This window comes from Sycon ciliatum, chromosome 4 (assembly GCF_964019385.1).
Source record: "Sycon ciliatum chromosome 4, ocSycCili1.1, whole genome shotgun sequence".
Taxonomy (NCBI): Eukaryota; Metazoa; Porifera; class Calcarea; order Leucosolenida; family Sycettidae; genus Sycon; species Sycon ciliatum.
In genome coordinates, this window is record NC_088646.1 from 41,917,450 (window position 1) to 41,941,945 (window position 24,496).

The 24,496-nt window shown below is 47.8% G+C and overlaps 2 protein-coding genes across 2 annotated transcripts in view; both read left to right on the plus strand.

Annotated features, from left to right (window-relative positions):
- The window catches only part of LOC135816232 (lysosomal Pro-X carboxypeptidase-like), a 48,137-nt gene extending 29,505 nt beyond the window's left edge, over positions 1–18,632 (plus strand). Inside the window, exons 12-17 of the mRNA XM_065329640.1 lie at positions 1,553–1,597; positions 4,262–4,381; positions 5,712–5,777; positions 7,167–7,303; positions 9,182–9,480; positions 18,067–18,632. Of these exons, the coding sequence (XP_065185712.1) occupies positions 1,553–1,597; positions 4,262–4,381; positions 5,712–5,777; positions 7,167–7,303; positions 9,182–9,452 (639 nt within the window). The 3' untranslated portion in view covers positions 9,453–9,480; positions 18,067–18,632. The remainder of the gene's footprint in view (positions 1–1,552; positions 1,598–4,261; positions 4,382–5,711; positions 5,778–7,166; positions 7,304–9,181; positions 9,481–18,066) is intronic.
- A 4,202-nt stretch (positions 18,633–22,834) lies between these two features.
- The window catches only part of LOC135816233 (adhesion G-protein coupled receptor G7-like), a 115,075-nt gene continuing 113,413 nt past the window's right edge, over positions 22,835–24,496 (plus strand). The window contains exons 1-2 of the mRNA XM_065329641.1: positions 22,835–23,019; positions 23,112–23,231. Coding sequence (XP_065185713.1) covers positions 23,214–23,231 — 18 coding nt within the window. The 5' untranslated portion in view covers positions 22,835–23,019; positions 23,112–23,213. The remainder of the gene's footprint in view (positions 23,020–23,111; positions 23,232–24,496) is intronic.

Sequence of the window (24,496 nt, forward strand, 5' to 3'; positions counted from 1 at the left end):
ATATGACTGTGTGCATTTCTAGTGTCTACAGCTAGCTACACTGCTAACACATGATTGGTTAGAACCCCATCGGTAGCATGTGCATTATAAGTGGAAAATGGTTGATATTGTACTGTCGATGATGCTCTCTAATCTAGGCTGCGTATTATACTCCAGATATGCCTTGAATCGCCAAAATGTTACTCAAAAGAGAGGGTGCGCATAATGCTCAGGTGCGCGTTATACTCCGGCAAATACGGTACGTTCCCCTGTCATTCTCCCTTTACGTACCGCTCATCTATTGCATACATAAGCTACTCCAATCTAATGTATGCGTCAGGTAGCGGGGCGGCGCCTTTTTGCAACTGTTTAGCAAAAAACCTTTCCACCCATTACCTCGTGAGCGTTGATAGTTTTCTCAAAATCTGTTTTGTGGCCGGAACCTGAGATGTCGAAGCACAGGTAAATCGATGCATTCAACATTTTGCTACTATCGTAACTTGGTTAATTCTAGGTCTTTTTGGAGAACAAGAAATGTGCAGCTTGAAAAGAAGACCCTCAGCTCTCGTTTTGAACAGTTTCTGAAGCGATGAATAAGCAGCGTGTAGGTTACGACACTCGTAACTTTTTGGCCAATTTACACTCAGGGCATGATGCTCTCAACGCTCGCCGTTTTCCCTGAACACATCAGCTGATGGCAAGGATACAGTGGTTCAAATTCAAACTAAGACTCTGAGCAGTGGCTGAGCTGCATAGAAGCTGGTACTCATGTCATGTCTGACCCCCAATCACATCTACACACTTCATGTATGAACAGCAACACTTTTCACTTCTTTTTCAACTTAATCCTCCCTACCCGATCTCCCTTTGGTGCGTCCATGGAGCTATGAAGCCGAGACCTCTGGTCGGCTGAGCTTAATGGGCCCCACCACCACACTCCATTATTCACCCCAGTGTCTGGAGATAGGTGGATTTTGTAGAAAAAAGAAAGAAAGAAAAAGAACCCAACTGTGCCACTTTGGCATTCTTTTAATTAAATCTTGGGACAGCTAGCTGTTACAATCTTGTTAGATCTAATGAACTTTGGGACTCTTGTATACATGACATGTGCGCACTGACGAAAAATCAACAGCATTATATGCGTGGGGTGCTGAGGGTGCTGAATGTGCTGAATGACTTAATGTACCGGTCAAAGTGCGTTGACAGTCCAGTCATGTTGTTGTGGAGTTAATCAAGTGATCACATGCCAGCATTGCAGTTGAAAACTGTATTTTTCTCCGAGTATAAGTCGTACCTTTTACACTAAACTTCAAGAGAAAAGGAGGAGCCACGACTGACTATCGAGTGTGACATCCTACTTATGTGATTGAATTGAAACAAAAATATGTTTCAAACCTGAAAATAAGGTGTGATTTATAATCGAGCGCGATTTATAAGCAATGAAACACGCTAAATGTTGCGCGTCATATAAGAGTAGGTGTTAGTATTGCCAAACTGCCTTTTGATTTATATTGGGTTGCCAGCATAAATCCCTTGTCCATAGTTCTTTATTTCTCTTTCTTGTTGCATGCAGGAAGCGTGCAGATTTCTGAACAAAACAGCCTACACCGATGAAGAGGTGAGTCCAGAAATCCTGGCACACAGTCAACTTTGCTAATAATGACCCTTGGTCAAGTATAAGAAATATGTTGTTCGAGGGTTTACACATGCAGTCAAGTGGCTACTTGGTCTGAAGATAGTCTTGTTTACGAGTTGTTTGAAATCTTTTATTCTCACAATGGCCTTGGCCAATACTTATGCGAGGTTAACATCCGCGAGATTGACTGTACTTGAAACTGGATTTCTGGCTACATTATCAGACCTGATCACTACACTTTTCTTGTTGAGCCAGCAAAATGGGAAAATTGATCTCTGTGACATTTGAATACAGCTGTGAACAGTATTAAATGCGCACTCGTGACTATGCACAGACATGTAAGTGAGGTTGGTTTAGTGTTTCCAACCGCGTTTTCTTGTACTTGGTCCGCGTCAGCGATATTGTCGCCTATCTTTCGACAATTTGAACTTAGACTTTGGACATCAACGAGTGCACTTGAGACGATAAAACTTGGTATGATGGAAGGTAAGGTACAGAATGACAACTGGCCATGAGGAATTTATTGTCCAAGGAAGGGTTCATACTTTTTTTGGTCCTCCTCGTCGCTGCTCTCGTCGCTGGTGACAAAACGAGAGAGCTTGGAAGCTCAGGGCCCTACGCTAAGATTTTTTGCCTTGATGACCTAGACCAAAAAATGCATAGGGATGTTATAAATTCTTATAAATTTCTCATTTTTTTAGACATAACCTGGGATTCGAACCCGCACTATCGCCCTGCATGCATCCCCCGATACACTTCGCATACACACATACTAATTCTTCCAAGTTGCTTCACGTTATGATCTTTCATTTGAAAGCCCTATTTGAATATGCATTGTGGCCAGCCGTCTTTGATGGTCCGGTACGGTACGGGACAGGTACGGAACAGGTACGGGACAGGTACGGTCGAGGTAATACGACACCGTCTACCGCATTGATGACATAGGCAAAAAAAGCATAGGGATGTTATAAATTTTTCAATTCTCCTTTTTTTCAGGCATAACCTGGGATTTGAACCCGCACTATCGCCCTACATGCATTCCCTCATACACTTCGCATTCATACTCATTCTTCCAAGTTGCTTCACGTTATGATCTTGCGTTTGAAAGCCCTATTTGAATATTGCGGCCAGCTGCATGTGGCCAGCTAGCTGTGTTTGATGGTACGGTACGGTACGGGACAGATACGGGATAGCGCCAGGCGTGACACAAACAAACAAACAAACACCAAATTAAAGCTGTGTGGACCCTGGCTAGCGCCAGACGTTACTGAAGTAACGTCTTCTGCATAGCTACGGGAATAAATATTTTTTGCTCAGGATCGATACTCTCGCTTTCGCAAGCTCATCTCTCTTCCTCTCCGCTGCCTGGCTAGTTTCTAAAGGGAAGTCGACCGTGACGATCGCCTTCTCTATAGTACTTCGCGTGGACTGCCTGCGTGGTTTAAATCAGTCGCCGTTCTTTGCAAGATTTATTTTGAACGACGATGACTCGTACAGTACTTGCAAATCTCCACGATTCGCTGGGGACTCTGAGCGTTAAGCTGGAGGTGAGGGAACTGCGATCTCAGCTTGGCGAGTGATCCCTGATGTGAGTGATCTCGGCCGTTTTGTAAAATGCCAGGAACTGATTCCGAGTAGCCGATTATTTTCTGGTACGTCGCGCTGCTGTTGCCTGCGCAGTGTGACAAGATAATCTATTTTGATGCGGTGCTGTATCAATCAGAATCACCAACCCGTAGCTCTCGAAATCTAGCTAGACCTTTCAGGTACTCGTAAACTAACCAACTAACCAAAATTGGGGTGAAATGGGCTGGCAAGTGAGCATTGGCGACATAATAACAAAGCTGAAAGATAAGCGACAATATTGCTGACGCGGACCAAGTAGTCATGAGTGCACATTTAACCCTGTTCATAACTTTATTCAAATTGTTGTCTCCACGCCGATTATCTGTGACATTTCTTCACAAAATAAGATTGTGAACAAGAGAAGGGCATTCACGCAGAGCCCAATGCAAAAATGTTTGAAAATAACCGTGTTGAGTTCACCTGAGTTCCGGCTCTTAGATTAGAAGACATGTTCTTTCCACTCACCACACCACTCATCATACAGCTTGCTCTGTTGCTATTTGGTTGGGAAGAGTTGAGGGAATGGACGAAAAACTGGCTATAGCTGGTATGCCGCAGCTCTATTGTTTACACTAACAATTTCCAAATACGAAAATTGAGTTTCTGGAATGACCTGAAATGGGACTACAGTAACTGTGTCGTTTCATTCAGGCACAGATTGGCAGAGTTCACTCTCGAACTCATCTGGATGAAATGAGTCGTATCTCCTTGTGCAGCTACTAACGTCTGGTGACACTATGGACACTTGGCCAAAAGACACTTGTCTAAAGGACACTTGGTCCACCAGCCGTGGTGACTGTGGCGAGGGATGACTTCAACATGCTGAGAGTCTTGTTGTTGTTGTTGTTGTTGTTGTTGTTGTTGTTGTTGTTGTTGTCGTTGTTGTTGTTGTCGTTGTTGTTGTCGTTGTTGTTGTCGTTGTCGTCGTTGTCGCCGTCTTTGTTGTTATTGTTGTTGTTATTGTCGTCGTCACTGTCATCAATGTTGTTGTTGCTGTTTCCGGTGTTGTGTCTACTCTAGCTTCTGACTGCCATGGCAGAACTGAGTAATTTCTACCAGAACTACGCCCATGAAGTGCAGTGCATCAACACATCTAGCTTTGCGTACAAGGGACTGGGAAACACTGGCTGGAACTACCAGGTAGGATTGCATACAAGGGACTGGGAAACACTGGCTGGAACTACCAGGTAGGATTGCATACAAGGGACTGGGAAACACTGGCTGGAACTACCAGGTAGGATTGCATACAAGGGACTGGGAAACACTGGCTGGAACTACCAGGTAGGATTGCATACAAGGGACTGGGAAACACTGGCTGGAACTACCAGGTAGGATTGCATACAAGCATGTATAGTGGACCCTCGCTTTCTGACCGCCTCACTTAACCGATATCCTGACCAATCCGACCACTTTTCCTTGGTCCAGCATTTTTCTCCATAAGCATGCATACAGGGTGGTCAAGAAGAAAAGGACCAATAAACTACAAGTTACGCTATAATGTCCACTAACACCACCAGTTACTAAACAATCAGCTCATCCGATAACATTGTACGACAATTCTTTACTATAAATTTATCCTTGGCTCTCCATCCGAGTCCAGTCTTACTAACCACTTCAGAAATCGGACAACTTTTCCAGGTCCGAAAGGCGGTCAGAATCCCAGGTTACACTTTACTGTTTGGTCTCTGGTAAAGCAGGCATCTGTAAGACTGTAACCCATGCCATACATACCCTACATTCATACAATATCTGGCCAGTTGAACATCGTTTGGAATCCACTGTTAGCTAAACTACCGGTATGGCCACCAAGTGCATAAGCATGGCATAGCAGCCCTGCCAAATGAGATTTTTTGTGCAAAGTGGAATGGGCACATCTGCCATTTTACTGTACCATCATAGTATCTTTTTATTTTGTTTTTGTTTTCTTCTTCCTCCTCCCATTCTCCTCCTCCCATGGTCCTTATGCACATTGTACAGATGTACGAAGTTCTGTGCTAGGGCCGTAGGTGTGTACATACCCGGTTGGGTGTTCATTGTGTGCTATACATGCGCGTTTGACCCATTTAGCCTCACAATTCATGGCAAACGATCACTTTTCAAGCCTTCTTCACTTTGGGATTGAACTAACGACTAGCTAGATCTCTGCCGGAAAAAGATTTCGTATTAAATGCCTTCATGGCCCATTTCATAGTGGAAATAGCAGTAAACACAATAGGGTCCTGCACATTCAACACCCAACCGGGTCTACGGGATTCTACAAGATTCTACGGGATTCCGTGCATCTGTACAAAGTGCATAAGGCCTATTCTCCTCCCATTCTCCTCCTCCCGTCCGTGTAGGTGTGCTAAAATACTACTGTGTTATACCGCTGTCCGGTGCGCGCACGCGTGTGTGTGTGTGTGTGTGTGTGTGTGTGTGTACACGTGTGTACACGTGTGTACACGTGTGTATATCCTTCATTGTTTGCTAGTCATGTACAGAAATGGTATTCCCTTCTTGCAACAATCCTGCCACAGACTTTTTCCCACCAGCTAAGGTGAGTCACTCACATGTTCAACTCAGCTTAGTCACATGTTCAACTCAGGTTAATGAGTTTTATTTTTCGTACTGCATCAGCAGGTACTAATAACATTCTGTCAATAGATCTTCGAAGTGATGATATCACACATACTTGTCAACAACGCATGCCAACAGCATTTCTGGGTACAAACAAACTTTAGCGTGTCCCCTTGCTCTTCACGTTAGTGTGTCCCCTTGCTGTTCACGTTAGTGTGTCCCCTTGCTGTTCACGTTAGTGTGTCCCCTTGCTGTTCACGTTAGTGTGTCCCCTTGCTGTTCACGTTAGTGTGTCCCCTTGCTGTTCACGTTAGTGTGTCCCCTTGCTGTTCACGTTAGTGTGTCCCCTTGCTGTTCACGTTAGTGTGTCCCCTTGCTGTTCACGTTAGTGTGTCCCCTTGCTGTTCAATGTTTTTACAGTAGTATGCAGGTACCTGATGGTGGCAATCAATGGTTAATTGGTTAGCTTGGATAAACAGCTTGTCTAAGTGCCCCTTGCTTATAGTTAGTGGTTTGCTAAGCTGATGGAGCAATGACTGGTCTTCCCAGTATTTCGATGGTGACACAAAGAGTCTGCGACGAGCTGGTGAAAATATTTCAGAATGCTGATCAGAGGTCAATTCTCGCTTGCTTCAGCAACTTTCCGCCTCGTAAAGAAAGTATATTCAGATGTCCCAAGTCACAAGAAAGGATACAGCGCAAAGAAACACCTCTCACAGTCAGCAAAAGAAAACCTGCATGCACGACGTACAGAGCGATGTCCAATTCTCCATGCTCCTCGGGAAATGCTGTAAAAGGTTCAGGATTCGCACCCTGATTATTTATTTCATGCAAGTCACTGCTCTACTCTGCCCCGGAGAAAGGAGGAGAAAGCAAGCAGACTCGTGTCCCTAAAGGACACTAAAAGGATATCCGGGTCCTTCGTGTGAGTTATCTACTCTAATCTGCGCATGCCATGATGTAAAATTTGAAATTTGAAATGCAAAACACCACGTGCTGGGAGACACAATGTTTGTTTGTACCCAGTTGCTACAAAGTTGTCAAGGACCTGACGTCACGATTCGTAGTCCTATTGGTTCACTTCAGACACCTTGTGATTGCCTCTTAGACCAACGCTGTTTTGTGTTCTCTTTCACCCCCCCCCCCCCCTCTCCTCTCTCTCTCTCTCCCTCTCCCTCCCCCCCCCCCCCCTCTCTCTCTCTCTCTCTCTCTCTCTCTCTCTCTCTTCTCTCTCTCTCTCTCTCTCTCTCTCTCTCTCTCTCTCTCTCTCTCTCTCTCTTTTTCTTTCTTTCTTTCTTTCTCTCTCTCTCTCTCTAAGTCTCTCTATGTGCTTTTGTCTACCCTTTCTCGGTTCTGTCTTTGTTTCTAGTGGAACTTTAGTTCCTTTGCCAAGTCCTGCCAGAAGCAATTCCATGGCACATTACCTCGCGAGCACTGGTTGACAACCCAGTACGGAGGTCGCTCTTCTGCTAAACTATTCTCCGGTCACAGTAACATCATATTCAGGTACTCTATACCCACAGTAATATCATATTCAGGTGTATGTCCACAGTAATATCATATTCAGGTGTATGTCCACATAGCATACACTCTGAAACATAATTATACTGTGAAGTTGTGTATAAAAGCCGCGGCTTATATGACTTTCTGGGGAAATTTCGTAGGCTTCTATATGAGACAGGTTTCTGCCTCATTTTCTCTGTGCTGCGCTGATGAGTCCACAAAGGACGAAACAGTTCTGTCGGCAGATTGAGACAGGTATACCGTACTTCCGCACATATAAGCGCATTTGCTTATGTCCGGACAGAAGCGCACCCCTTAATTATAAGCGCATGGGCTTATATGTGAACACTATTGGTGTAACACCCGGGAGCTGAGTATACTGGTAAGCATTGTGATAACACCGTTGTTTAGGACACAGACAAACCTGTATTGCACATATAAGCGCATGGGCTTCTACCCGAACATGTTCACACTGCAAAAACTATTTTTTGTAGCAAATTTTCATGGGCTTATATGTGGGGAAGTACGGTATAAAGTAAGCTGATGTGTGAATTGTACTACCAGTATTCTGGCTTATCAGATACCGGTACCACCAATAGCACCGGCATTACAGCCATTTCAGCACAACCGGGCTTGTGTACACATCTTTTTCTACATAATTTCTTCAGTATTTCGCTCCTGCTCTTGTAGCAGTTGAGCACTCTTGCGTGGGGTAGTGCCTTTGCTGTTTGCGTTATGCAGAGCTCACTGACTTGTCAGTTTTAGCACTCTGGCAAGGTACGTTCGGGCCTGATTGGAAATTTTTATTTCCATTGCTATCAGGTTCGGCCTCATTTCCTCTGTGCTGCGCTGATGAGTTCAAAAAGAACGAAACAGCATGCTGTCCGCAGATTGAGTAATTTCTTCTGTTGATATCTGATTTACGTCACGATGTCTCATGCGCTTACAGCTTATACATGCGGCAGTGGCTGTATCATAGTCTGTACTGTCTACTGATCTAGGACAGTAGGTGTGGGTGTAGTGTGGGCGTAGTGTGGGTGTAGTGTGGGCGTAGTGTGGGTGTAGTGTGGGTGTAGTGTGGGCGTAGTGTGGGTGTAGTGTGGGTGTAGTGTGGGTGTAGTGTGGGTGTAGTGTGGGCGTAGTGTGGGTGTAGTGTGGGTGTAGTGTGGGCGTAGTGTGGGTGTAGTGTGGGCGTAGTGTGGGTGTAGTGTGGGCGTAGTGTGGGTGTAGTGTGGGTGTAGTGTGGGCGTAGTGTTGGCGTAGTGTGCGCGTAGTGTGGGCGTAGTGTGGGTGTAGTGTCGTATTTTGAAGCCGAGGCTACTTCACGAGAGCGGTTTACGTGCGATTTGGAATTTCCAAAAGTGCAGCTTTTACACGAAACTTTACGGGAAAACATTTTAGTACTCCCCCGTAAGCTTTTCTATAATCGGTACCCTAGCGAAGACTGTTCAACATTCTCCTCAGACTTCCTAACTCACACTTCCTGGGACAGGCTGGTCAGTGCACAGCCCCTACTTTACCTGCACACTACACCATGCACTCTGCTATGGTGAACCCTCATTGACAATTGAACTGAACGCTGGCCAGTCTGAACTCTGGCTGGTCTGAACGCTGGCCAGTCTGAACGCTGGCCGGTCTGAACGCTGGCCAGTCTGAACGCTGGCCGGTCCGAACGCTGGCCGGTCTGAACGCTGGCCGGTGTGAACGCTGGCCAGTCTCCGGTGGCATAATGACTACACCATAGCTTGGGTCCTGGTCGCAGTTTAGTTGAAATTTATGGCGTGTGCGCACATGTGTGTGTGTGTGTGTGTGTGTGTGTGTGTGTATGTGTGTGTGTGTGTGTGTGTGTGTGTGTGTGTGTGTGTGTGTGTGTTTGTGCAGTAATGGCAAACTCGATCCCTGGTCTTCAGGAGGAGTGCTAGAGACGACTAATCCAGAGATTTCAGTGATACTGATCGCCGAAGGTGCTCATCATTTAGATCTGCGAAGGTCTAATCCACGTGATCCAGCATCTGTTATCCAGGCCAGAGCTCAAGAGAAAGCTATTATTGCACGCTGGGTAGGAAAGGCACCAGTAGAAGCAGAAGGAACACGCTGGTTAAGGAAGACGGTGCATGAACCTGTGTCGGAAGAGTGGCTTACGTCCAGATAATCTGCTGAGACTATCCCTTCTTTGCAAGGTTAGTTTGTGTATCATCACTGACGGATGTTTTACTGAATTCAAAGCAACTTATTTTCTCTACATGTTTTGCAGATGAATATCATTGTGTTCTCATTCGTTTCTCTGTTCAGGACGAAAGATAGTAAGGGTGCGTTCAGACTACCGATAAAAAGTGATGGAATGGGAAAGTCGCCAAGGTGATTTGATCACGTGACGTTACTGGCACGTTACCGGCGGAAAAGTTTTACTGCCGCGGCTGCTGCGACAGTAAAACTTTTACCGGCAGTAAAAAAGTGCTCAGGCTGCATGCGCGCTGGGAAAAAAAGGGAAAATCCCTTGTCAGTGCCGCGGTGAGAGCTGAAAACTTCACGGTAACGTTATAGTTTGTTATCGGTAGTGTGAATGTCCACGGTTTATCGGGATTCACTTTTTGACGGGATTCACGGTTTGACGGGATTCACGGTTTGACGGGATTCACGGTTTGACGGCATTCACGGTTTGACGGCATTCACGGTTTGACGGGATTCACGGTTTGACGGCATTCACGGTTTGACGGCATTCACGGTTTGACGGCATTCACGATTTGACGGGATTCACGGTTTGACGGCATTCACGGTTTGACGGGATTCACGGTTTATCGGCATTCACGGTTTGACGGCATTCACGGTTTGACGGCATTCACGGTTTGACGGGATTCACGGTTTGACGGCATTCACGATTTGACGGGATTCACGGTTTATCAGCATTCACGGTTTGACGGCATTCACGGTTTGACGGCATTCACGGTTTGACGGCATTCACGGTTTATCGGCATTCACGGTTTGACGGCATTCACGGTTTGACGGCATTCACGGTTTGACGGGATTCACGGTTTGACGGCATTCACGATTTGACGGGATTCACGGTTTATCAGCATTCACGGTTTGACGGGATTCAAGGTTTGACGGCATTCACGGTTTGACGGCATTCACGGTTTCACGGCATTCACGGTTTGACGGGATTCACGGTTTGACGGCATTCACGGTTTGACGGGATTCACGGTTTATCGGCATTCACGGTTTGACGGCATTCACGGTTTGACGGGATTCACGGTTTGACGGGATTCACGGTTTGACGGCATTCACGATTTGACGGGATTCACGGTTTATCAGCATTCACGGTTTGACGGGATTCACGGTTTGACGGCATTCACGGTTTGACGGGATTCACGGTTTGACGGCATTCACGGTTTGACGGCATTCACGGTTTGACGGGATTCACGGTTTGACGGGATTCACGGTTTGACGGGATTCACGGTTTGACGGCATTCACGGTTTGACGGGATTCACGGTTTGACGGGATTCACGGTTTGACGGCATTCACGGTTTGACGGCATTCACGGTTTGACGGGATTCACGGTTTGACGGCATTCACGGTTTGACGGCATTCACGGTTTGACGGCATTCACGATTTGACGGGATTCACGGTTTGACGGCATTCACGGTTTGACGGGATTCACGGTTTATCGGCATTCACGGTTTGACGGCATTCACGGTTTGACGGCATTCACGGTTTGACGGGATTCACGGTTTGACGGCATTCACGATTTGACGGGATTCACGGTTTATCAGCATTCACGGTTTGACGGGATTCACGGTTTGACGGCATTCACGGTTTGACGGCATTCACGGTTTATCGGCATTCACGGTTTGACGGCATTCACGGTTTGACGGCATTCACGGTTTGACGGGATTCACGGTTTGACGGCATTCACGATTTGACGGGATTCACGGTTTATCAGCATTCACGGTTTGACGGGATTCAAGGTTTGACGGCATTCACGGTTTGACGGCATTCACGGTTTCACGGCATTCACGGTTTGACGGGATTCACGGTTTGACGGCATTCACGGTTTGACGGGATTCACGGTTTATCGGCATTCACGGTTTGACGGCATTCACGGTTTGACGGGATTCACGGTTTGACGGGATTCACGGTTTGACGGCATTCACGATTTGACGGGATTCACGGTTTATCAGCATTCACGGTTTGACGGCATTCACGGTTTGACGGGATTCACGGTTTGACGGCATTCACGGTTTGACGGCATTCACGGTTTGACGGGATTCACGGTTTGACGGGATTCACGGTTTGACGGGATTCACGGTTTGACGGCATTCACGGTTTGACGGGATTCACGGTTTGACGGGATTCACGGTTTGACGGCATTCACGGTTTGACGGCATTCACGGTTTGACGGGATTCACGGTTTGACGGCATTCACGGTTTGACGGGATTCACGGTTTATCGGCATTCATGGTTTGACGGCATTCACGGTTTGACGGGATTCACGGTTTGACGGCATTCACGATTTGACGGGATTCACGGTTTGACGGGATTCACGGTTTGACGGGATTCACGGTTTGACGGCATTCACGGTTTGACGGCATTCACGGTTTGACGGCATTCACGGTTTGACGGGATTCACGGTTTATCGGCATTCGCGGTTTGACGGGATTCGCGGTTTGACGGCATTCACGGTTTGACGGCATTCACGGTTTATCGGCATTCACGGTTTGACGGGATTCACGGTTTATCGGCATTCACGGTTTGACGGCATTCACGGTTTATCGGCATTCACGGTTTGACCGGATTCACGGTTTATCAGCATTCACGGTTTATCGGCATTCACGGTTTGACGGGATTCACGGTTTGACGGCATTCACGGTTTGACGGGATTCACGGTTTGACGGGATTCACGGTTTGACGGCATTCACGGTTTATCGGCATTCACGGTTTGACGGCATTCACGATTTGACGGGATTCACGGTTTATCAGCATTCACGGTTTGACGGGATTCACGGTTTGACGGCATTCACGGTTTGACGGCATTCACGGTTTATCGGCATTCACGGTTTGACGGCATTCACGGTTTGACGGCATTCACGGTTTGACGGGATTCACGGTTTGACGGCATTCACGGTTTGACGGGATTCACGGTTTATCGGCATTCACGGTTTGACGGCATTCACGGTTTGACGGCATTCACGGTTTGACGGGATTCACGGTTTGACGGCATTCACGATTTGACGGGATTCACGGTTTATCAGCATTCACGGTTTGACGGGATTCACGGTTTGACGGCATTCACGGTTTGACGGGATTCACGGTTTGACGGCATTCACGGTTTGACGGCATTCACGGTTTGACGGGATTCACGGTTTGACGGGATTCACGGTTTGACGGCATTCACGGTTTGACGGGATTCACGGTTTGACGGCATTCACGGTTTGACGGAATTCACGGTTTGACGGCATTCACGGTTTGACGGGATTCACGGTTTGACGGCATTCACGGTTTGACGGGATTCACGGTTTATCGGCATTCACGGTTTGACGGCATTCACGGTTTGACGGGATTCACGGTTTGACGGCATTCACGATTTGACGGGATTCACGGTTTGACGGGATTCACGGTTTGACGGGATTCACGGTTTGACGGCATTCACGGTTTGACGGCATTCACGGTTTGACGGCATTCACGGTTTGACGGGATTCACGGTTTATCGGCATTCGCGGTTTGACGGGATTCGCGGTTTGACGGCATTCACGGTTTGACGGCATTCACGGTTTGACGGGATTCACGGTTTGACGGGATTCACGGTTTATCGGCATTCACGGTTTATCGGCATTCACGGTTTGACGGGATTCACGGTTTGACGGCATTCACGGTTTGACGGGATTCACGGTTTGACGGGATTCACGGTTTGACGGCATTCACGGTTTATCGGCATTCACGGTTTGACGGCATTCACGGTTTGACGGGATTCACGGTTTATCGGCATTCACGGTTTGACGGGATTCACGGTTTGACGGGATTCACGGTTTGACGGCATTCACGGTTTGACGGCATGCACGGTTTGACGGGATTCACTGTTTGACGGGATTCACGGTTTGACGGCATTCACGGTTTGACGGGATTCACGGTTTGACGGCATTCACGATTTGACGGGATTCACGGTTTATCAGCATTCACGGTTTGACGGGATTCACGGTTTGACGGCATTCACGGTTTGACGGCATTCACGGTTTGACGGCATTCACGGTTTGACGGGATTCACGGTTTGACGGCATTCACGGTTTGACGGGATTCACGGTTTATCGGCATTCACGGTTTGACGGCATTCACGGTTTGACGGCATTCACGGTTTGACGGCATTCACGGTTTGACGGCATTCACGGTTTGACGGGATTCACGGTTTATCGGCATTCGCGGTTTGACGGCATTCACGGTTTGACGGCATTCACGGTTTGACGGCATTCACGGTTTATCGGCATTCACGGTTTGACGGGATTCACGGTTTATCGGCATTCACGGTTTGTCGGCATTCACGGTTTGACGGGATTCACGGTTTGACGGGATTCACGGTTTGACGGGATTCACGGTTTGACGGCATTCACGGTTTATCGGCATTCACGGTTTGACGGCATGCACGGTTTGACGGGATTCACGGTTTGACGGCATGCACGGTTTGACGGGATTCACAGTTTGACGGGATTCACGGTTTGACGGGATTCACGGTTTGACGGGATTCACGGTTTGACGGGATTCACGGTTTATCGGCATTCACGGTTTGACGAGATTCACGGTTTATCGGCATTCACGGTTTGACGGCATTCACGGTTTATCGGCATTCACGGTTTGACGGGATTCACGGTTTATCGGCATTCACGGTTTATCGGCATTCACGGTTTGACGGGATTCACGGTTTGACGGCATTCACGGTTTGACGGCATTCACGGTTTGACGGGATTCACGGTTTGACGGCATTCACGGTTTGACGGCATTCACGGTTTGACGGGATTCACGGTTTGACGGCATTCACGGTTTGACGGGATTCACGGTTTATCGGCATTCACGGTTTGACGGCATTCACGGTTTGACGGCATTCACGGTTTGACGGCATTCACGGTTTGACGGCATTCACGGTTTGACGGGATTCACGGTTTATCGGCATTCGCGGTTTGACGGCATTCACGGTTTGACGGCATTCACGGTTTGACGGCATTCACGGTTTATCGGCATTCACGGTTTGACGGGATTCACGGTTTATCGGCATTCACGGTTTGTCGGCATTCACGGTTTGACGGGATTCACGGTTTGACGGGATTCACGGTTTGACGGGATTCACGGTTTGACGGCATTCACGGTTTATCGGCATTCACGGTTTGACGGCATGCACGGTTTGACGGGATTCACAGTTTGACGGGATTCACGGTTTGACGGCATGCACGGTTTGACGGCATGCACGGTTTGACGGGATTCACAGTTTGACGGGATTCACGGTTTGACGGGATTCACGGTTTGACGGGATTCACGGTTTATCGGCATTCACGGTTTGACGAGATTCACGGTTTATCGGCATTCACGGTTTGACGGCATTCACGGTTTATCGGCATTCACGGTTTGACGGGATTCACGGTTTATCGGCATTCACGGTTTATCGGCATTCACGGTTTGACGGGATTCACGGTTTGACGGCATTCACGGTTTGACGGGATTCACGGTTTGACGGCATTCACGGTTTGACGGGATTCACGGTTTATCGGCATTCACGGTTTGACGGGATTCACGGTTTGACGGGATTCACGGTTTGACGGCATTCACGGTTTGACGGCATGCACGGTTTGACGGGATTCACGGTTTGACGGGATTCACGGTTTGACGGGATTCACGGTTTGACGGGATTCACGGTTTGACGGGATTCACGGTTTATCGGCATTCACGGTTTGACGGGATTCACGGTTCGACGGCATTCACGGTTCGACGGGATTCACGGTTTGACGGGATTCACGGTTTGACGGGATTCACGGTTTATCGGCATTCACGGTTTGACGGGATTCACGGTTCGACGGCATTCACGGTTCGACGTGTTATCGGCATTCACGGTTTGACGGGATTCACGGTTTGACGGCATTCACGGTTTGACGGGATTCACGGTTTATCGGCATTCACGGTTTGACGGCATTCACGGTCTATCGGCATTCACGGTTTGACGGGATTCACGGTTTGACGGGATTCACGGTTTATCGGCATTCACGGTTTGACGGGATTCACGGTTTGACGGGATTCACGGTTTGACGGCATTCACGGTTTGACGGCATGCACGGTTTGACGGGATTCACGGTTTGACGGGATTCACGGTTTGACGGGATTCACGGTTTGACGGGATTCACGGTTTGACGGCATTCACGGTTTATCGGCATTCACGGTTTGACGGCATGCACGGTTTGACGGGATTCACAGTTTGACGGGATTCACGGTTTGACGGGATTCACGGTTTGACGGCATGCACGGTTTGACGGGATTCACAGTTTGACGGGATTCACGGTTTGACGGGATTCACGGTTTGACGGGATTCACGGTTTGACGGGATTCACGGTTTATCGGCATTCACGGTTTGACGAGATTCACGGTTTATCGGCATTCACGGTTTGACGGCATTCACGGTTTATCGGGATTCACGGTTTATCGGCATTCACGGTTTATCGGCATTCACGGTTTATCGGCATTCACGGTTTGCCGGATTCACGGTTTGACGGCATTCACGGTTTGACGGGATTCACGGTTTGACGGGATTCACGGTTTGACGGCATTCACGGTTTATCGGCATTCACGGTTTGACGGGATTCACGGTTTGACGGCATTCACGGTTTGACGGGATTCACGGTTTATCGGCATTCACGGTTTGACGGGATTCACGGTTTGACGGGATTCACGGTTTGACGGCATTCTAGGTTTGACGGCATGCACGGTTTGACGGGATTCACGGTTTGACGGGATTCACGGTTTGACGGGATTCACGGTTTGACGGGATTCACGGTTTGACGGGATTCACGGTTTATCGGCATTCACGGTTTGACGGGATTCACGGTTCGACGGCATTCACGGTTCGACGGGATTCACGGTTGGACGGGATTCACGGTTTGACGGGATTCACGGTTTATCGGCATTCACGGTTTGACGGGATTCACGGTTCGACGGCATTCACGGTTCGACGTGTTATCGGCATTCACGGTTTGACGGGATTCACGGTTTGACGGCATTCACGGTTTGACGGGATTCACGGTTTATCGGCATTCACGGTTTGACGGCATTCACGGTTTATCGGCATTCACGGTTTGACGGGATTCACGGTTTGACGGGATTCACGGTTTATCGGCATTCACGGTTTGACGGGATTCACGGTTTGACGGGATTCACGGTTTGACGGCATGCACGGTTTGACGGGATTCACGGTTTGACGGGATTCACGGTTTGACGGGATTCACGGTTTGACGGGATTCACGGTTTATCGGCATTCACGGTTTGACGGGATTCACGGTTTGACGGCATTCACGGTTCGACGGGATTCACGGTTTGACGGCATTCACGGTTTGACGGCTTGCACGGTTTGATGGGATTCACGGTTTGACGGCATTCACGGTTTGACAGGATTCACGGTTTGACGGGATTCACGGTTTGACGGGATTCACGGTTTGACGGCATTCACGGTTTGACGGGATTCACGGTTTGACGGCATTCACGGTAGTCTGAACGCGCCCTAATGTGGCAGAGCAATTTTGCGATGCACGGTGCCATGGCTACGGAACTGGGAAATCCCCAGATTGCACCCATCATGCAGTCCCTGTAACCGACGAACTGGCTGATTGTAGACGTTGAGCTTAGCATGTGCAATTTAGACCTTTTTTTCAGTAGCGGCTGTGTGCTAGGTTGAAGAGTTGCTTCCAGAATTGTACACGTTGTACCAAGAGTACATAAACCAGAGTGTGCAACTCGGGATGGTTCCTGTGGGAGCGTAATCCGTGCAGTACGTCATTCTGACGGCATGGTAAGCCACAGGTACGGTGACAAGTTGCGTAACCAGTCACGGTGGTGCAGGTCACTGAGTTTGTCCTGATTTCGGTTTTTTGATACGGATAGCCTGGTAAATTTACTTGTCGGTGGATGTACACAGTCACACAAAAACACCGAAATCCTGTAACAGGACGTCTAGAATCAAGCAAACTTGGCTGATTTCCGGAATGTGAAACACGAAAATTTGAGCTGTACGCAAGTCACGGCTTGGCTGACCTCATCAGGGTGACGTAGTGCATGAACTGCGCTGTTTCAGATCTGATATGCACAGTTGCACACTCTGGTTTATGTACTCTTGGTTGTACCCTCTACTACTCAGCTGTTCGCATACCAGGGTGTCGTACACCCCTGCGATGGCGCATACAGGCAAATCAGCAAGGTGACGTCGCATCCCTGACTTCCTGTGTGAATGGCATTTCGTGAGTTCACATTCCACCTTCAGGACACAGTGTTTGTGAACTTAAAATGCTGCGTTACACAACTGAGATTTGCAGCAGTGAGTGGCAATGAACGGAATTTCGAAAATGTCCCTTTCTCTTCTTACAAAAGAACCCAAACCCAGCTCAAGATAAATACCAAGAAAGATAAATAAATTCAGAAGTGCTCTTGCTCATGCTGATCAATGTGTTATTTTAAGTGTGTCTGTAATTAGCTGTAGCGTATTTTCCTGTTGCTGTTTCCTGTCGCTGTTTCCTGTTGGTTTCCTTAGGTATTATTTACGCATTGCTCCCTGCTCAGTGCCGTCAACACAGTATACGTCACCATACTCATTGCTCCCTGCAGTCATCAGTCAGCATCCACTGCAGTCAGCAGCCAGCAGTCAGCATCCACTGCAGTCTGCGCTCTGGGCTGCTACAAAACATCTTGTAGAGTGGGACTATAGATTATGCCTCGAGTATGTTTACTTGCACAGTTGACATTCCGTGCTGCCACATCCACCGCCCCCAGTCTGCTAGTTGTCGCATAACTGCGTTGTGCACAGCTGCTATGACTAACCGTTAATAGCAGTTGTCGGCTGATGTGGCTTATCGTCTAGTCACAATGGAGTCAGTACCGTTGCCTGCAGTTTCAGGGGCATCTTTGCTTTCGTTTTAGTGTCATCTTCCTGTACTTCCCGTTAGCTTTCGTCATACTTGCACTTGGATTAGGCTACGCCGCAGTGACTTAGTCCAGCAGTCTACTTCTCCTAGTCATTTAGGTCATGTGAGTTTGTCATTGTGAATACTTTAGGTCATGTGAGTTAGTCATTGTGAATACTTGTGTTATTTGAATATACTTCAAGTACTACTACTAGTATGGCCATGTACATACATGTATGTGTATGTGTATGTGACTAGAGAAGCCCGATTTCAAGAATAAAACAGAGCTGTGTTCGTGCACAGCTCACTTCCCCTCAGTGTCTGCAGTGTTAGCATGCCTTGAAGCTTATAATATTCATGAGGTGGACATCAGTTGCTGCAAGTCTACATGTTGGATATCAGTTGCTGCAAGTCTACATGTTGGATATCAGTTGCTGCAAGTCTACATGTTGGATATCAGTTGTGGCAACTGCTATACATGCAGCAACTGCTGTACATGCAGCAACTACTGTACATGCTGACTCAATTACTGTGTACCGGCTACCGAACAGAGTTTGGTGGCTATCAAGCAACGCGAAAGTTCGAACTTTTCGTGGCGGTGATATTTCGCGAAAATATATTAAACCTTGTGAGGTTTAACTGTTAGCAAAGCATAATAGGGAGGTTCCGGAGTACGATTTTTCGTGCCAAAATCCGTAGAGGCGCTACGGATTTTTTATACTTCGTTTTCGAGCAGTGAAATGTTCCGGAGTACGGAACTTATGTGTTTGCCGTCATTGCCTAGGTTACGATCGCAAACATGTCACATTCCCGCGCTGTCTTTTTATTAATTTTGAAAATCTGTACAAAAAACTACCTGCCGAAAATCGATGTTTCTCGTACCAAATTTGTACGCGAAAAATCTTTCTGCACCCGATGACGCAAAATCTCCATACGAAACATGGTTCGTATGAAAGCCAGTCCACACGGATTCTGCGTGCCGAAGAATCGTATGGAGCACGCCTCGAAAAAATCCTTAGAGCCCATACGGATTTTGGCACGGAAAATCGTACCCCGGAACCTCTCTAATCACTTTTCCTCGAAGTCATTGAATTTTATAGGACCGTACCGTATGCAGCTCAGTCTCAAGCACGAGGCTGTAAATTTACTACTCCCTGCCGTCAAGTGTGTACCGAGGAAAGGGAAAGTATAACTTTCGCAAATCGGTGCAACTAATCATTAGGTGGTCCATGGTCGACAGAGCCAAGGCGTGCAGCAGCAACATCACAAAAAATGTGCCACCTGATCTTAGGTTGCGCTCACAAGACGATAAAAAACATGCGAGAAAGGTTGCGGCACACGGTCGAGTTTTGCAAGATGGGATGGGGCTGTTCCCATCAGGGAGTCGTATTTTACGACTCCCTGGTTCCCATCCAGATGATGGGGCAGTATTCCATCACTGGGCGCACACAGGCATGGTAGGCTTGGATGCGGCTGGGCACGTCTAAGAGGTGGAAAGCCTTACACAAAGCGCCAAGTCGCTGTGTTGCCCGAAGGTCTAGGGTACGAAGGTGGCGCCGGAAGGTAAGCTGGACATCGAAGCTGACGCCCAGGATTTAAGCTCCTCTTGTTCCTCTTGCTAGATCCGTCAGTCGGTGATATGTCCAATTGGGTGCAGTGGAAGCTGACAGTCAATGCCTGGGATTTGGCTGTTTCAAACTTTATGATAAGAAAGCGAATGGATAAGACGCATTTAGAAAAAAAAGGACAGGAATTTGAAACTCACGAAAGAAAAATTATCTAACAGAGGAGTTAAGCGAGTATCAGGGGTGGCAGGGTGGTCAAGAAGAGCTAGGGAGCGGGCTAGTCAGAGCAACAATATGGTAAGCAACTTATGCTAAACGTCTTACTTGCTATGGTCCGAACACCATCCAGCAGCAGGTTCCAGAGTGCAGATCCGAGTCGAACCCAGGATACTGCCCTGGGGGACTCCAGCCTGAATTGGGAGCCTTGCGGATGTATGGCCACCAATGACCACTTGAAGGTAGCGTTCACTGAGGTAGCTGCTGAGCCACTGGTCACGTGGTGCAGTTGCCCACGTAGGCCGTATACAGGTATACGTTAGACTTGTGTACCACACCGGGGTGTGATACGCATACAAACGCAACGGCTATGTCAATGGCGAGTATGCGTGCCACGCCTCTCTCCCTGGCTGTATGCAGCCACTGGTGGTGGGGGCTGGTAAGTAGATCGATCGGCTGCACTATGGGCATGTCGAAATCCGGACAGTCTGGTTGAGAAGACGTTGTTCGACTTGAGGAAATTAGTGATCGCTCTGTTGATGATTGTCTCCATCACCTTGGACAGAATAAACAAGAGCGAAACTGGTCGGTAATTGGAGGGTAGATACATAGATTTCCGTTTGAATATGCACATACACTGTAGGGACTATGTTGGCAATCTTCCATGCCTTGGGCTGTATCCCAGTTTGGAAGCATTGGGTAAACAGTATAGAAAGCGGTTGCACCAGTTCAGCAGAGCAGGTTTTCAACACTCGTGCCGGTATCCCATCCGGCCCGGTTGCCTTTGATGGGTTGAGCTGACGAAGCCGAAGGGTGCGTCCAACTGCAGCCACACGGAAACGGACATCCGAAAGGGTCTGGTCATTTCGAGGTCTGGCATTATGGAAATGGGGCTGACAGGTCATCTTGGCCGAGACCGCATTTGCTTGCAAAATACTAGCGGGCCGGCCATGCATTCCGCTTTGCCTGCACTGGCTGTGTACTCACGTCCATCGGGATCACGTAACGTCGGAACAGATTGACTGCGCCCATTGCCAGAGGCACGCTTGGCAGTTCACCACCAGTCACTGGGTGGCAGCTGCTTTGAGGTCATTTTCTGTCTCAGTTTCGCCATGAAAGCACTCTTGGCAGTTTTGAGACAGGCAATCGTTGAGAGCCGTGCATCTTGGTATAATAATAATAATAATAATTCGCGGGATTCGCGTTGGCATCGCTTGAATGTCCAGAAACACACAAACTAGCCTTCGCTTCCGCAGGCCACCACTATATCTTGGTATGCTGACTGCAAATCGTCATCAGACGGGTCGTCTGTCAGGCACCTAGTACCTCCATGCACGGCGTTTTTTAGCAACGGTACATGAGCACCCTGCACGCGCGGATAACGTGTCTGAAGCTAGAGATACTTCAGACGCCAACATCTCTCCGCAGGACGAGAAGATCAAGATTCTGCGGGATTTCACCACCCGGTGCGATTGCTCCATTGAGCAACGACCACCTGATATTGTTCTGGTTGATGGACCTGCCAAGAAGGCACTGATCATTGGCATTGCTGTACCTGGTGATCCACGCTTTGCTGAAAAGGAAGTTGAGAAACGGGTCAAGTATCCACTTTTTGCTCGCGAGATCCATCGGCTATGGCAAGTTGAAACTCAGATTGTTCCTGTGGTAGTTGAAACTTTGGGTACTGTTTCCAAACAGGTGCCAGGATACCTTGACACCATCGGTATCACCAGCTTAATCCTGCTCTGAGGCAGAATAATGAATTGCAAAAGAATGCTCTCCTTGGCTCGGCAGCTATCCTGTGTAAGGTCTTTGATTTGTAATGCTCTGGGGTGGGTGGTGGAGTTCTTTCGTCCTATTTCCTTCCAAACCCTTGCCCTCTTGTGTTTCCAATGATCGGTATTCTAGAATAATGCAAAACTGTACGTGGTCAGCGAGTAGTAAAAATACCACTCCCCGATTCCGATCAACTGAGGCTTGTGTCTGTTGTGATCAGCGTTACTGACTGTCACTGTCATGCTAGCCTGTCAACCGTCCAACAATGTTGTTACATGACAGGTCAGGTGTGCGTGGCCTAAATTTAGATTTTGGTCTACCACAGATCTCCTTTAGGCCCAAGTATTAGTATTAAAATAGTATACTGGCTGACATGACTCAAGCAGTCAAGGGTTGTATCTTTCTGCGGCACAGAGCAAGGTCACGCAATGGCGTGCTGATGACATTCAGTGACAAGCGGATAGTTGCAGTGGCATACAAGAAGTCATGGGGGCCTGTCTGGCTGTTACAAGCATGTTTTGATCTTCATTCTGCATTATTCTAGACTATTGTATACTATAAACTGTAGTCTGTAGTCTGTATCGCGCAGCCTGATCCCAAGACACTCTTGGTTTCGTTGACATCCGCTTCTGGAACCGTAAAGACGTGTGACATTTCACGGTCTGCCTGGCTTGCATTATGGTTCAGGCGTTTTCGCTGGAGAAGCATGCTTTGGTCAACATGGTCAATCGCTTGGGACACGTCGACTGCCCGAAATACGGCCGATGTGCACACAGTCACTGTGTTGCTCACAGTAATCTGGTAATCATGGTAATACTACTAAACTAACTAATTACTTTGCTCCGCGTGCAATAGCTTTGCTGCTTCTGTATGCATCGTTTCGAGAGGGAGTTCGCTTCATTGAGAGCCCTGCGTCAGCCCTGCGTGTCAGCCCTGCGTCAGCCCTGCGTCAGCCTTGCTGTCTGAGTGTCTGATCTATTCGCTTTCAACCTGGACCACTGGATCCCGCAAGCACACTGGTACCTGGTAAGGGTTGTCCACCGGCTTTTTGTTTGGTAAATACTGAATATCAATCAAGTCCGGCTTGTTGAATTGTCCTCGGGTTACTCTGTTGTTAGGAGGTGACCTTTAATCGCTACGACAAATACGGCAACTAATACCAGATCTGTGCGCGTGTGTGCTGGTGTTGAACAGTGTGCTGACGAGCACACACAAGCACAATGGTGCTTGTGTGCAAGGTGAGAGAAATACCTAAGTCCTTGCTTGCCATGGTCTTCAACACAGCCATGGTGACTACAGTGGAGCACGGCTGGTGTTGTTGTTGTTGTTCCTCAGAGTTACCGTACTCGCGCGATTAGAGCCCTCTACTGAATAGTGCCCTCTCTTGAATAGTGCCCTAGTCTCTAAGAGCAGTGAAAACATAAAACCCTCTCTTGAATAGTGCCGGAGTCTCTAAGAGCAGTGAAAACATAAAACCCTCTCTTGAATAGTGCCCGAGTCTCTAAGAGCAGTGAAAACATAAAGCCCTCTCTTGAATAGTGCCCGAGTCTCTAAGAGCAGTGAAAACATAAAGCCCTCTCTTGAATAGTGCCCGAGTCTCTAAGAGCAGTGAAAACATAAAACCCTCTCTTGAATAGTGCCCGAGTCTCTAAGAGCAGTGAAAACATAAAGCCCTCTTTTGAATAGTGCCCTAGTCTCTAAGAGCAGTGAAAACATAAAACCCTCTCTTGAATAGTGCCCGAGTCTCTAAGAGCAGTGAAAACATAAAACCCTCTCTTGAATAGTGCCCGAGTCTCTAAGAGCAGTGAAAACATAAAGCCCTCTTTTGAATAGTGCCCTAGTCTCTAAGAGCAGTGAAAACATAAAACCCTCTCTTGAATAGTGCCCGAGTCTCTAAGAGCAGTGAAAACATAAAACCCTCTCTTGAATAGTGCCCGAGTCTCTAAGAGCAGTGAAAACATAAAACCCTCTCTTGAATAGTGCCCTAGTCTCTAAGAGCAGTGAAAACATAAAACCCTCTCTTGAATAGTGCCCGAGTCTCTAAGAACAGTGAAAACATAAAGCCCTCTTTTAAATAGTGCCCTAGTCTCTAAGAGCAGTGAAAACATAAAACCCTCTCTTGAATAGTGCCCGAGTCTCTAAGAGCAGTGAAAACATAAAACCCTCTCTTGAATAGTGCCCGAGTCTCTAAGAGCAGTGAAAACATAAAACCCTCTCTTGAATAGTGCCCGAGTCTCTAAGAGCAGTGAAAACATAAAACCCTCTCTTGAATAGTGCCCGCGTCTCTAAGAGCAGTGAAAACATAAAGCCCTCTCTTGAATAGTGCCCTAGTCTCTAAGAGCAGTGAAAACATAAAGCCCTCTCTTGAATAGTGCCCGAGTCTCTAAGAACAGTGAAAACATAAAACCCTCTCTTGAATAGTGCCCTAGTCTCTAAGAGCAGTGAAAACATAAAACCCTCTCTTGAATAGTGCCCGAGTCTCTAAGAGCAGTGAAAACATAAA